Raw genomic sequence first — 15,798 nt, 5'->3', positions numbered from 1 at the left:
ATGGTTTCCTGCAGTAAACGGTTTAAAATTTTATTTTATATTGGTGTTAGCAACTGGTTTTATATTGTTTATTGCAATATCCGTTGGGTTTGTTCTGCCCTGATTTTAAACTTTTGTTTTCGTGTAAAAAATATTGGACAATCTTTTTTATTTGTTGTCATTTTAAGTGGTGTGGAAATTAAATTAATTTTGAAAATGGTAAGTATCATAGTCATTGCACAGAATAACAATAATTAATTTTAAATAATTATAATCGGGTTTCCTCTAATAAAATTTACAAATTTACAATTTATTTTGAAAAAAAAAAAGAAAATAATTAAGACATTATGTCTGCCTAACTTGTAACCATATGGAAAACTTTTTTAATATTCATTTTACGGAAAAAATTTATTCTTTATGTCTAAAAACTAAAATGCAACCAAATATAAAATTGTGTCAATCTTATGAGTATCAAAAATATGAATTTCGATCAAGAGTATTCACCTTATATGTATTTCACAATATCGAAAATTATTATTATGAAAAGTTGTTTGGAAATAATTAAAAACTATGTTTTAATGTGCAATTACATCCTTTTAATTGAATTTCTTTTTCTCAAATTACAGATACCCAACGCCCTTTTCATTTATTACGAATAATGCGATAACTCTTTTATTGTTATTGATTAATTAATTAATTAATAATAAAAGAGTTATCACATTATTTCTAATAAATTAAAAGGGCGTTGTTGAAAAGTACAATTAATGTACGATAAAAAGTTCTTTCTAAAAAACTTTGCATGGTCTAAAATCTAAGATACAATCCTATCAAATTTTTTAATATTATATGAGATATATATGTAAAAAAATATGAGTTTCGATCAAAAGTAAAGTGCCTTTCTAGATCACAATATAATTCAATTAGAAGGATGTAATTGCATATAGAAACATAGTTTTTAATGCTGAACAACTTTTCATAATAACTTTTCAATATTGTGAAAACTAAACGTATTTTACTCTTGACCGAAATTAATTTTGACATACCTCGTATAAAATTCATAAAGTTTGATATTTTATGGTTGCATTCTGAGTTGTAGACATTGCAGACTTTTTATGAAGAATAATGTTTTCTCGTAAAATTAATAATAAAACAGTTTCCCCTATGGTTTTTAGTTGTGTAGACACCCTGTATAAAATTTGTTTGAAAACTTTGAAATTACAAAATATTATTGTTTATTTACTTAAATGTATATTTTTAATTTAATATGCAGGGTGCTTCATTAATGTTGCAAAAAATTTAAGGGGAAAAGCGCAAAATGTCGCCTGTCAAAATTTTCAATGTGTTTTAAATGTATTGATTTTTTTAGAATCCTGACAAAACTAATAAGTATTTTTAAAAAATTTAAACGCAGAATAAAAGATAACGTTATTGCCGAATGCCGACATTCCCTTAAAATAAATAAAAAGTTTCTTTTGAATTAAATAATTGCAATTATTAAAAATCACACTAAATTTTCTCTTTTATTTTCACCCTTGTAACTTATTAAAATAAACATTATAAAAGTTTTCAGGTACTTTCGGTCTCAGTAATAATGTAGTCTTTCATTCTGGGTTTAAATTTTTCAAAAATATTTATTAGTTTTATTCATTATACTTATAGTAGATTTAAAGGGCGCTAAAATATGTCCCGCACGCGGGCGCCAATCAGCCTTGCGGGGGCCCTGTATCTTACATACTTAAAAGTATCTTAGATACTTAAAAGTATCTTAGATACTCAAAAGTATCTTAGATACTTGAAAGTATCTAAGATATTTTTACTCTAAATACTTTTCCGGTATTTTGTATCTTTAGATACTTTTACAAAAAAGTATCTTAGATACTTAGTATCTTAAGATACTTTTTGCCTCAAGTATGTTAAAAGTATCTAGATACTTTTAAAAAGTATCTTTTACAGCTCTGGTCTTACCACACCGTCACACAGTCATTTAACACACCGTCTCTCAGACGGCATCGCTTGTCGAAAGTGGAATATTTCCCTTCCTAGAAAATTTTGAAGGTCACCCGTTTATGACTTTTCAAGTTGGGTTGTTCTTTAGTAGTATTGAATTCGGAAATTTGCGGCGGTTTGTTATTCGAAAGATATTTAGGCTCAGTGTGATTCTACTTATATATACCTTATCTATGGTGTGATTTCCGTCTTATAGACGGGGTGTTAGTGTTTGTGCCCAGTTCGTCATTACACATAATGTGCCCCAGTTCGCCAAAAAACATCAAATAAGGGAATAAATACCGTGAGGAAACTCTTTTTAAATGGTTTGATGAGGTAGAAGGCGACATAAGCGAAGTAGAATCAATTTACGATAAAAATATTGCCACTGACTACCATTGCTACATTGTACTAACTATAGTACCTGTCAGATTTTTTTTGTTTTAACATTTTTTAAAAACCTTTTTATCTTCATTTTTCTTACTCTTTGTTTAACTTGATTATAAATTTTTATTAAGATTCTTTGATTTGTTTAATTTTTTTCACACTTTTTTCAGGAGCAAAAAGGTACACAAACAATCCTTCCATTCTTGTTATGTTTTTTATTTTAATAAATACAGAAGAACTAGATTAACTACAATGTTTTTTAGACTTTAGATAATCAATACTTTCAGTAAGTCATCGAGATATTTTTTTGCATTAAAATATTTAACAAGAATTACCACTAACATATTAAACCCGTCATGTCAGGCCGTAAGTTTAGTGAGTGTTTACGTCATTGATTTAAGATGTTAGTATTTAAGGGTTAACTTAAAATAAGGTGATTTCAAACTTTTTTGTGTTGGTCAACTAAAATAGCAATATGTAGGTACAAGAAACTTCAGTCATGAAATGCAATAAAATGAGTTTTCAAGGGGTTAAATATCAAGCATTTTTCCGGACCCCCCCATTTCGCTGAAGGGGCCCCCAGATCACGTTTGCCCCGGGGCCCCCAACATCGTAGTTACGGCCCTGGTACTTCGGCGAATGAACAAACTAAAAGAATTACTAAGAATAATTCAAGAAAGATCCATGTGTTGACACTACTTGAGCCATGTGTTGAGAGAGAAAAGATATGAATATATGAACTAGTGCAGTCACTGAAGGTTTTCACCTCCGATTTCGTTGAACCTCCATCGATGTTCATGAAAATTGGTGAGTAATTAGAGGATACCTCAAGGAACAAAGGTGACATGATGCCAACTTGCGCTTTTACCCTGGGGGTGGATGCCACCCCTGAAAAGGATGAAAATTATTTTATTAAAAATAATACCATAAGTCGATAGAGGGACAAATTATAAGCAAAATTTGTTATATAAAGTTATTAAAATAAATCAACACTTTTTGATTTATTAAAGACAAAAAATTTTATTTTTTCGTAAAAAAAATGCATGTTTTAAATCGGTTTTTCACGTATAAATCAAAAACTGTAAGCTTTTATAAAAAAGTTATTATTACTGAAATTAGAGATAATAAAAACTAAATACATTCCCCACATAAAAAACTAAACTAATGTTAGATAAAAGTGAGTTATTGGCAATTGAATGTGTATTTTTTTCGACCAGTACTCAAATCTAAGTATTCAAGCTTAAATAACGGGAAAACGATGCAATGTATAAAATATTCCTGCTAAACATTTGCCAAAGTACTTCAGAATACCTATCAAATGAGCTTCATGACAAGTTAATCCCGTCAAAATTAAGCAAGTTATAATGAAAATAAATGAACCGTTTCGAATTTTTAGGGAAAAATGGAAAGTAAAACATACGCCATTTCCACAAGAATTAAAATTTATAGTAAACCTTAGAAAAACTTCTTTATATTAGCATAAGTAATGTTTCGATAATTTTGACCAGTTTAGAATGCATATTTTTGAAAAAAAGATATAATTTAAAAAAATCGTAATTTTTAAAATTATTGTAATTCTCATATTCTTTTGATAATAACTCCACAAATACTCAATATACGTAAAAAATTATATATAACCAAATTTAAGTTTTTTTATTCCAAATATTTTACCTGTTTTACTATTTGTATAGGGTAAAAAATAACCGTGATAGAAACGTTTAAATCTTAAATTTTGCTGTGGGAATCATGCAACCGGGGTCATTTACCCTTTTATATTTAACCCGCGAGTAGTCGCGCGGTGAGATAGAATCTCAATTTTTATCCTTTTTCGCGATAACTTGATGAAAAATTTTGCAATTTTAAAAAAATTTCTTAAGTGCCTCGAGGAAGGGTGTAGTAATGCATAGGATTTTTTTTTATTCTTCTTCTTTTTGTGGAATTTATGGCTTTGGGGAGAGCCAATTAGCTTTAACCCGCGAGTAGTCGCGCCGTTAGATAGAATCTCACATTTCATTCTTTTTCGTAATATGTACAGTAAAATTTGTCAGTAACGGCCACTAAAAATGAAAGAACTAGTGGCCGATATAGAAAGGTGGACGGTATTGCTAGTTTTTGTAGTCTACATATAATTGTTGTTCTTAAGCTATTTTCTTGTGGCATTTTTATAATCAAGTATATTCAAATGGGAAATAAGCCACAATTTTACCTAAAAATGATTTTATTAACGTTTCGACGCCCAAGTCGGGTGTCGTTGTCAAAATACAATATTTTGTATTTTGACAACGACACCCGACTTGGGCGTCGAAACGTTAATAAAATCATTTTTAGGTAAAATTGTGGCTTATTTCCCATTTGAATATACTTGATTACATATAATTGGTTTGGGAAATTTTTAAACTGGCCGTTAGGACAGGTGGCCGATGTTGGCAGGTGGCCGTTAACACAGGTTTTTTAAATAAAATTGTTAGAAATATATATTTTCAATATAAAAAGTAGATAAAAATAGTACAACATAAAAATTTGTTTTAAATTCGTATTTTGAGATAGAATCTCACACGCGACTATCGACGTTATAGAAGTGAGCGCGACTACTCCCGGGTTAAAAAAAGTAAGGGGTTTAAAAGATTAGGTTAAACGTGCTTAAATAGCACTTGGAATTAACTTTCAAATAGTTTTTATGCTGATATCGTAAGCGCGAACGGAGTTATTAAAAAAAACAATAACGTTTTTAGGAAAAAATTTTAAAAGATAAATTTTGAAAAAAATTTGGAGCATAAATTTTAACGCTATCAACATGTTTAGGGGCTCATTTAATAGAAATTTTTAAGTACTTTTACAAATGTTTAATAAGTTTATGTTATAAAATGCATCAATTTCCCGTTATTTCAGCTTGAATACTTAGATTTTTGTACTCGCAGAAAAAAAATATACATTCAATTACCTATAACTTAGTTTTAGTCAACAATAAAAGGTTTTTGTAGCAAGCGATTTATTAAATTTTTTATTATCTTCAATTTTGATAATAACAACTTTTTTGAAAAAACTTACACTTTTTGAGTTATTGATGAAAAATTGGTTAAAAACATTCATTTTTCTCAAGAAAGATTAAAATCTTTGATCTTTAATAACTCAAAAAGTTTTGATTTATTTTAATAACTTTCTATAAAAAATTTTGCTTGAAATTTGTCCCTCTATCGAATTATGGGGTTATTTTTAATAAAATAATTTTTACCCCCGAGAAGGGGTGGCATCCACCCCCAGGGTAAAAGCGCAAGTTGGTACCATATCACCTTTGTTCCTTGAGATATCCTCTAACCACTCATTAATTTTCGAAACAATTACAACGAAACATTAACAACGAAATCGGAGGTATTAGCTCATATCCACCTTCAGTGACTCCACTAAACTACTTAAAATCATATTGGAAGGTAAAGTACAGGGCAAAAGATCAGTAGGAAGACGCCAGAAGAAGATAATTCAACATTTCTGGACTATTTTCATTGCACCCAGGAGATTTCTCAATCTTTATTTTTCCTAGTGCTTCCTCTAATTCGTGTTCCTGTATAGCTTCTGTTTCCTTGGTGTTTTCCTTTGATCCGGCAATTAAGTGGTTTTCCTAACATGGAGGGAACTGTTCCCTCCATCTTTATATTCAGTTAATATTGTTCCCTTTTTGGTCATTCTATTTCATAAATTTAATTCTTGCTGCATTGTAGGTTTTTAAGTGTTCAATAAAACAGTTTTAAATTTCATTTTCTTTCCTTTTTGCTCTGAATTTTCCCAGCTTTTCTCTTTCTCAGGTTTGACTATTTTTTTAACTTTTGTTCTTTGTATTTTGTAATTTTTCATATTTTTGTTGTATTTTGTCTTGTATGTAGTAGTGATGTTGATTATAGTTACTTTCGAGTATTCGTTACAAATCGTTACTTTTGTATAAAGTAATCATTTAAAGTATTCGTTACTTTGATTACTTTGATTACTTTTGTTACTTTTGTATTTGAATACCGGTAATCATATCGAGAATCGCATTTCTCAGTACATATTTTGTATTAGTATTAGTAGGATACTTCGATTACTATGATTACTCTTGTATTTGAGTACCGGTAATCATATCGAGCATAAGATCCGATATAACGACCTTCACCGATCTATTTAATGGATAGACATTAAACGATATGTAATTGTTCTGTCATTGCTGCTCCACAATATCATTTATCTCGAGTAATCTGTTTGCATCAATTAAGTGCCAAAAACAAACCCTCGAAACTCTAGATGACGTACCTTAGCAGTAACCCTGGGCACCCAAGTTTTTCGGAGGTCGGTTCTGATTGCAAATTCGTGTTCAGTGACCCCAAATACCCCGAAATAAGAAAATCTGGCCCTTAATATACTGATTTTAACATGTTTATTCATTTTTCGATGCGTTTTATACACTTTAAAATGTAATAATACATTTTTACCTATTTTTTTATTGTACACTTTTTTTCAGACGTCATCCTAATCCTAAATACAATTCAAAAAGTTGCAAGTCTCTATGTACCTACTATATTTAAAAATAGATTTATTCCTGTGTTTTTAGTGTTAAATGAGCTGGTCTAATAAAAACAATGCCATACCTGCATGTAAAATTAAAGTTGATGATCATAGTCTAGAAATATTATCATTTCTACATATTTTCCGGTCAATCTAAGCTATTTTTTTCTAGGCCTGATAAAAATGGTGTGTATTTATTATTAAAATCTAATATGTTGCATTTTTATTTTCAAAAGAACTAACATCTGTGAAATTCTGTGAATTATCTACCTAGACAAATCGTATAGACATCTGTAAGTTTCTGGGTGCATGCTTTGTTAAATGATATACCTCCCTCTGTTTCAGCTACTTCTCAGCGCCCTGTAATCCTGTAAAACTCTCCATGTCTTCATAGCCTTCGCCCTTCATAGATAACATTTTAGTTAACTGTACTGATACCTAATACTCGTGGAATACCGGTCCGACTCCGATATCAACCGAGTAGATCCAATACTCAAAATCAAAATAGGTACTCGCTTTGATACGATTGGTACGAAGTAACGAAGTAATCAGAGTAATCAAAGTAACGATTTGCCTCTCTGTAATAGTAATCGTTACTTTAAGTATTCGTAAGTAACGAGTACTTTGTAACGAATAGTTACTTTTTCAACATCACTAGTATGTAGATATCTTTTCCACAATTTCTTCTTTCCTTTTATTTTGATTTTTGCCTTTTTTAGTCCATTAAGCTGTTCGTTTGTTTCTCTTTTCTATTATATCTCGTGGTCCCATATATTAGGTTTGCTCTATTAGTCATACGATTTCTAAATGTTTTCCATTGCTCGTCTATTAGTCCTCTTGTCTGTGATTTTTATTTGTATTCTTTAGCTGTTAAATGTAGTTTCCAATAGGTAGTGGTCACTGATTATCATAGCTTCTTCTCACCCTTATGCCTTTTATCCAGCTCCTATTTATTTTTTTCAACATAGTATAGTTAATAATTGACTGTTCGTTTATTCATATGACCCCTTTTGTGATCTTAGTGTATTTCTAACGTGTAATATCATCATTCTTTTGCCTTATCCGTATGCGGGGTCGGCTTCCCTAATTGCATTTCTCCACACAATTCTATCTTGGGTCATATCAATGTCAATCCCCTTTACCAACATGTCTTGCCTTATCGTCTCCCCCCAGGTCTTCTTTGTTCTTACCCTCCTACTCGTTCCAGGAATCTGCACTTCAGCTATTCTTCGTATTGGGTGATTAACGTCTCGACGTTGAACATGACCAAACCATCTTAACCTATGCTCTCTCATTTTGGCATCAATTGGTGCCACACCTAGACTTCCCCTAATATACTCATTTCTAATTTTATACTTCTTTGTCACTCCACTCATCCATCTAACATTCTCATTTCCGCCACATGCATTCGTAGTTCCTCTTTCTTCTTCACTGCCCAACATTCAGTTCCGTACATCATAGTCGGTCTTATGGCTGTTTTATAGAATTTTCCCTTCAGCTTCATTGGAATTTTTCTGTCACACAACACACCACTCGTTTCTTTCCACTTCATCCATCCAGCATTAATTCTACTGCATCCATCTCCATCTATTTCTCCATTACTCTGTAATACCGATCCTAGGTACTTAAAACTATTGCTTTTCACAATCATTTCACCATCGAAAGATACCATTTTATTTGTAGCAACTCCATCTTTAAATGAACATTCCAAATACTTTGTTTTTTTCCCACTAAGTTTTAAACCTTTTCCTCCAGAGCTTGTCTCCACTGTTCCAGTTTTTGTTCTAAGTTTTTTTCACTATTTACTATTAACACTACATCATCAGCATACATTAGGCACCATGGAATACTACCCTGTAGTTTCGCTGTTATCTGGTCCAAAACTAATGAAAATAAATAAGGACTAAGCAGCGAGCCTTGGTGCAATCCTACTTTCACCTGAAATTTATCAGTCTCTCCCACACCTGTTCTAACACTAGTCGTTACTCCCTCATACATATCTCTCACAATCTTTACATATTCGCCAGGGACTCTTTTCTTATTGAGTTCCCACCACAGAATCTCTCGAGGAACTCTATCATATGCTTTCTCAAGATCAATGAACACCATATGAGCGTTTGTGTCTTTATTCCTGTATTTTTCCGTCAGTTGCCTTACAATGAAAATTGTATCTGTTGTTGATCTGCCCTGCATAAGGCCAAATTGATTATCGGATATTTCGGTTTCTTCACGTATCCGTCTATCAATTACTTTCTCCCATATTTTCATGGTGTGGCTAAGTAGTTTTATAGCCCTGTAGTTTGTGCATTGTTGTATGTCTCCCTTGTTTTTGTAAACAGGTACCAGTATACTGCTTTTCCCATCATATGGCATTTGTCCAACTTCCATAATTATATTAAATAGACCTGCTAGCCACCTTGTTCCTGTCTCTCCAATGCTCTCCATACTTCCCCAGGAATTTTATCTGGTCCTACCGCTCTTCCTTTCTTTATTTTTTGAAGCGCTTGAGCCACTTCCCTGTTTGTTATTTTGGTGATCATTTCTGCTACTGTCTCCGTTGACTCTACAGGCTGTTTGTCAAATTCTTCATTTAATAAGCTGTCAAAGTATTTTCTCCATCTCTCTTTGCCATCCTTTCGTGAACTAGTATTTTATTATTTTCATCTCGGATACATCTAATCTGATTAAAATCTTTTGTTTTCTTTGCTCTCTGTTTGGCTATTTTATATATATCTTCGTTTCGCCTTCCGTGGTATCAAGTTGATCGTATAGGTTTGAATACGCTTCTGCTTTGGCTTTTGCTACTGCTACTTTCGCTTCCTTTTTCGCCACCATATAGTTTTGAAGATCTGTGTCGGATCTGGTTTCTTGCCACGTTTTATATAATTTTCTCTTCTCTTTATTTTTCCTTGTACTTCGTTTGACAACCACCAAGTCTCTTTATCCTCAAATTTTTTTTTCTGACGTTCTCCCAAGTATTTCAATAGCAGTCTCTCTAATCCTGGCCATTTTTCTCCAAATTGAATTAGGGCTTCCATTCATGTTCCAACATATTTTTTCTACTATTCTTCTCCTGAATAGACCTTCTTTCTCTAACGTGTAATATAAGTATGACAAATATTTGTATCCACACGTTGGGTAACGTACCTACTAATTACCTTGTCTCTTTTTAGTTTGTTAAATTATTTACAATGTCAATCCCTAATACTGTTAATATATTATGGCAACTACCACAATACTTTTTTATATCAGTTGCCGAAATTATGTTTGGAGTCGCTGGCTTGGAATTTTCATTCACACAAGTAAGTTTCCATTTAACCCTTAACCACTGGCATGCGGTATCCCACAAAGCATCAAAAATATATTTTGTTGTAAAACTTGTTTTACACTAGATTCCTAGAACACCGTCTGTGTACCTTCATGTGGTGTGTAATTGAAGGGCTTAATGTGAAACAATGACAAGCCTCAAAAAGGTAAAAGTGAGATATTTGACTTTGAATGTTAAAAATAATATTAAAAAATCCAGTTACAATTTTATTTTATGTTTAGATATTTCGATGCACCTTGCCCTATGGGACTATAGTTGACAACAATATTAATCAAATTACTTGAAACTCGAGAAAAAATAGCCTTTATTTAAAAAAAATTTGACTTGTTACATTATTCCATTAATAATAAATACCCAAATTTTAGATAATATGTAGATTCAGAATTTTTTGTTATTGACTGAGTTCGGGGTGGTTTCAACCCTATAGGTGTTACACAGTGTTTATTTCTTTGTCTCCATCAACTTGTGGGAATTTTTGACGGGTGTGTTTGGTTTTTATTGACGGACTTTGTTCATTATCCTACAACCAAATGCAATAATATAACAAAGCCACGTCATAAGCCAGTACATTAAACTTGAATGGTAATAATGTGACAAGCCACATTTATAAAAAAATTACATATCGCTGGATTTTCACTACTTGTGTCACTTTTAGATTGTACATAATCAGAATCACGGTCACTGTCATCGAATGTCAATGCAAGTCAACTTTGCTATTTTTCTTTCTAGAATCGTCAGAACTCAATAATTATCCGAATCGCTTCCGCCCATGTTCGCCATTTTGATGTGGCTTGTCATTATGTGGAGTAGATACTAGAACAAACTAGGCCTATGCAATAGTGTGACCATAGATTTATCGAGCCATCTATTAACAAAGGGCTGAGATAATTTGTTAGTGGCTTGTTATACTATTACTTTAACCAAGAATAACACTAACTTTTTTTGAACTCATGTGTGGCTTGTCATTTTTTCACACTAAGCCCTTCAATTGTACCTGATATCAACTGTTGCAGTTTTAGTATGGTTTAGCCTTTGAGCTACGTTGACGTAAAGTTTTCTTGCGTTATCGCGTACCGCATGTCAGTGTTTACGTTTCTACCGCTAAAAACATTCCAGTGAATTTTTTCGCCATTAGTATGGCAGCAAGTTTTTCTAGTTATTCTATCTAACTACTATCATCATTATTTTACTATTTTTTAGTTACCAATACTCAAGTTTTTTTGTAATTCAGTTTATAGAGAATTTTGTAAGAACCTCCACCATTTTTTTTATATTATGCATACGTTCATAATTTTCTTGGAAAAATAAAATTTATTTTATTTGGGGCAGTATTTTATTCTACAGCAGTGTGAAGAATCATTCCTTAGTTGATGTAAAAAACAAATGATAAGACAAATTCATATTGAAAAAAACAAAGGAGATTAATCAACGGTATGATATACCGCATGTCAGAATATACGTTCTGAAACATGCATGTCAATAGTTAAGGGTTAAAGATATACTGGTTTTTGTTACATATCTTAATACATAATATCTGGGCAGATTATTATCGGAGAATAGGCCATTTTTGGGCAAAGTTATTTAACAGCAATTTTATTGCTGGAATCGAACTTTATGATTGTATAAATCAATAATATGGATATGCAAAGCCCCCAGATAGTGTAATACTTTTTTTATAAACAAAATGGCGCCTGAAAATCGTGTTTTTTCAATTTTTACTCTATAACTCCAAAGATTTTAACTTTACACCAAAAGCACCCAAATAAAAATACACCGTAATTAAAATCTGCATAGACACATGTTTTTCCCGATAAACTTTGATGAAAATTTCCCCGGAAAATGCGGGTTTTTCCAACAAAATCTTTAATTTTCAACTAAAATTTAAAATAAGTAATTGTTTATCAATAAATTAAATAACTTGTCAATATAAAAGATCTATTCGTATAGATTCTAATTCCAGAAGCCGATAGAAATTAAATGAACAGTTTAGCAACAATTGAATTATTAATTAAAAAGGTATGGTTGCTATAATACCCACAATAATTATGATACATAAGAATAACTATGATTTTTAATAAAAAGACACTGTACCAATCTGATGTACTTTACAGTATTGAAACTGAACTATTTAAGCGGCCTCAGGAATATTTTAAAATTATAAACAATTGTTAGACTTATAAACAAATAGAATATCTCGGTAAATATTAAACTAAATTAAATCCTGAAAACGGTATTGGAAAAAAAGCGGCAGGACGCTTCTTTTAAAAGAAAAAAAGTTTATTTATGATGAGTGGTTCCTGAGATACAATCGGTCAAATTTGACCGGCATTTACGGCAAAAATATAAACAACAGGATCATAATTTTCGAACCATCACCTTTTTATTTTTGTCCTCTTCCTTCACACTAATTTTTATATCTTTAAAATACTCATAACATATTTTATTATAATAAAAACTATCGATATTACTAGTGAAAATTGCCAAAAATAGCAAAATTCCAATCAAAAATTTGGTTGGAGAAAATGTAATCTCAAAGTTCAAAATCGGTATACCTTAAAAAAATGCATTTTCTCGGCTTTCCATGGAGAAATTTCCTTCATTCTTTTTTTGTTCCCTAATAACTCGAGTATAGCCATCGAACTAACGCATTATTAAATGTCAAACTTGCTTTTATTTTGTTATAATAAATTAATTTATTCATTATAACAAAATTTTTTAATTTGTTTAAATAAAGATTGTTTAAATAACTATACAGCTTTCAAATGAGAAGATTTGTGTTTTTAACGGTAAAAGGTACACTTGTAGTAAGTTTACCTAAAAAAAGTCTACAAATGGAAAAATATGTAGTTTTCTTTTCCTATAAAAAAATTAATCTCTTATAACAAAACAAAAGCAAGTTTGACATTTAATAATGCGTTAGTTAGATGGCTCTACTCGAGTTACTTGGGAACAAAAAAAGAATGAAAAAAATTGCTCCATGGAAAGCCGAGAAAATGCATTTTTTAACGTATACCGATTTTGAACTTTGAGATTACATTTTCTCCAACCTAATTTTTGATTGAAATTTTGCTATTTTTGGCAATTTTCACTCGTAATATAGATAGTTTTTATTATAATAATATATGATATGGGTACTTTAAAGATATGAAAATTCGTGTGGAGAAAGAGGGCAAAACTAAAAAGGCGATGGTCTGAAAATTATGATCCTATTATTTGTATCTTTGCCGTAAATGCCTTTCAATTTTGACCAGTTGTTTCTCAGGAACCACTTATTACAATTAAACGTTTTTTCTTTTAAAAGAATCATCCTGCCACTTTTTTTCCAATATCGATTTCACGATTTAATTTAATTGAATATTTCCCGAGATATTATAATTATTGTTTATAAGCCAAATAATTGTTTATAATTTTAAAATATTCCTGAGGCCGCTTAAATAGTCCAATTTTAATTCTATAAAGTATATTAGATAGATACAGTGTCTTTTTATACAAAAATCATAGTTATTCTTATGTATCATATTTATTGTGGTTATTATAGCGACCGTAAATTTTTAATTAACAATTCAATTGTTGCTAAACTGTTTTTAATTTCCATCGGCTTCTGGAATTATTATCTATACCAAAAGAGCTTTTATATTACCAAGTTGTTTAAAAATTGATAAACAATTAAATATCTAAAATTTTAGTTGAAAATTAAAGATTTTGTTGGAAAAACCCGCATTTCCGGGGAAAATTTTCGTCTAAGAAAATCGGGAAAAACACGTCTCTATGCAGAATTTAATTACGGTGAATTTTTTTTTGGTGTTTTTGGTGTAAAGTTAAAATCTTTGGAGTTATAGAGCAGAAATTGAAAAAAACACGATTTTCTGGCGCCATTTTGTTTATAAAAAAAGTAGCACACTATTTGCGGACTTTGCATACCTATATTCGATTCCAGCAATAAAATTGCTGATAAATAACTTTTCCTTGTATTTTGCTAATTAGCCCAGAGAAATAATGAAATAACAAAATTGTTAGGTCAATTTCATTGGGTTTGTTTTTTTTTGTCAAATTGTAGATCTATTTCCAGGGAATTACAGTACCTTGTATTTGTATATGTATTATTGTAATCCAACGTTCTCTTAGATCACAAAGCCTGATAAACCTGATGTTGGCGTTGTGTTGTGTCTCCTTATCTTGCCTGTCCCGGCCGTCTCGTATGGTTGTTTGTTTCTCGAAAACATTGGACGACTTATGATATTGTAGTATGACATACTCTAAACCTCAAGCGTACTTTACGATAACTTAATCCTACATCAACTAAAGTAATTGCCTGAACATATCATCGCGGCTCAAATTTCTTGAAATACGGTCCATGTCAACTAACATACTCAAAGCAGCAAAACATTTATTCAATCGGAGTGCGGTCCTGAACTTAATTAATTAAGTACACCTAAATTTAGTCTCCAAGTTTTTCATCATTTTTTATAGTAAATCTATAAATTAATTAAAAGAAACATAACCAGTAGTTTAGTTATTAGTGGTGATTTGATTGCCGTTAGTACTTTTATCAATATACCGGGTGTCCACTTATATTTTCCCCCATTTTAAGTGCCTATAAATTCTAAACGGCTCAAGATAGAAATATGCGGTTTTCGCTGAAATGTTTTATTAGCAAAAGTTTTGTCTGAATGGATTGAGTTTTTTTATATCGCTGTCAATTAAAAAAAAATGGCCGAATTTTGAAAAAACTTTGTTAACTTTTTTTAATGGAACACTCGGTATATTTTTTGTAAATTGAAAGAACGGTCATTTACCTACCCAGCGATACAAAGTTTTTTAAAACTGGTTGTCAAATGACTGAGTAATAAATTTTTAAAATGAGAGGTGCAACGTGTATATCACATAACTAAATAACATAACTAAGCAAATTGATATTATGTTATATGATTTCCACATTGCATCTCTCATTTTAAAAATTAATTGCTCAGTCATTTAGCAACCGATTTTAAAAAACTTTATATCGCTGGATAGGCAATTGATCGTTCTTTCAATTTACAAAAAAATATACTGGGTGTCTCATTAAAAAAGTCAACAAAGTTTTTTTTTCAAAAATGCGCAATTTTTATTTAAAAGCGGTATAAAAAAATTCAATCCATTCAAACCAAACTTTTACTAAAACAAAACATTTCAGCTAAAACCGCATGTTTCTATCTTGAGTCGTTTAGAAGTTATAGGCAGTTAAAATGGGGGAAAATATAAGTGGACAACCGGTATTTACGGTTTCATCAAAATCTTACAGAATTACGAATTTCAATCCAGTCATACAGTTTTGTAAATTTGAAAGCGATTAACAAAAACTTGTTTTTTAGCTTATCTTCGACAAGTTAAATACTTTGTGATTAACAGAGTCGTACTCGAAATAAGAAAATTTAAATAAAAAGTATTTCAAAATTTTATCCGATGGCTGGTACTTCCGGCTACAGGGGTCCTCGAATGTTACCCGATCAACAAACACCATCTTACTCTACAATTACCCAACAGAAATCAGCTACATTCCCTGCCAAAGAACAAGCCATTATTATACCAGCAGTAGACACACTAAA

The 15,798-nt window shown here is 31.0% G+C and overlaps 1 protein-coding gene across 4 annotated transcripts in view; it reads left to right on the top strand.

The window, feature by feature from the left end:
- The window catches only part of LOC114342354 (solute carrier family 15 member 1-like), a 148,809-nt gene that overhangs the window by 96,782 nt on the left and 36,229 nt on the right, over positions 1 to 15,798 (top strand). For 2 of the 4 annotated variants that reach the window (XM_050658483.1, XM_050658481.1), the window contains one exon: positions 10,059 to 10,187. The exons of the other annotated variants lie outside the window; for them this stretch is intronic. In XM_050658483.1, coding sequence (XP_050514440.1) covers positions 10,059 to 10,187 — 129 coding nt within the window. The remainder of the gene's footprint in view (positions 1 to 10,058; positions 10,188 to 15,798) is intronic. 4 annotated transcript variants of the gene reach the window in all.

The sequence above is a fragment of the Diabrotica virgifera genome, chromosome 8 (genome assembly GCF_917563875.1).
Source record: "Diabrotica virgifera virgifera chromosome 8, PGI_DIABVI_V3a".
NCBI lineage: Eukaryota > Metazoa > Arthropoda > Insecta > Coleoptera > Chrysomelidae > Diabrotica > Diabrotica virgifera.
Note: the sequence above shows the minus strand (reverse complement) of the source record. Positions and strands in the feature narration are given on the sequence as shown.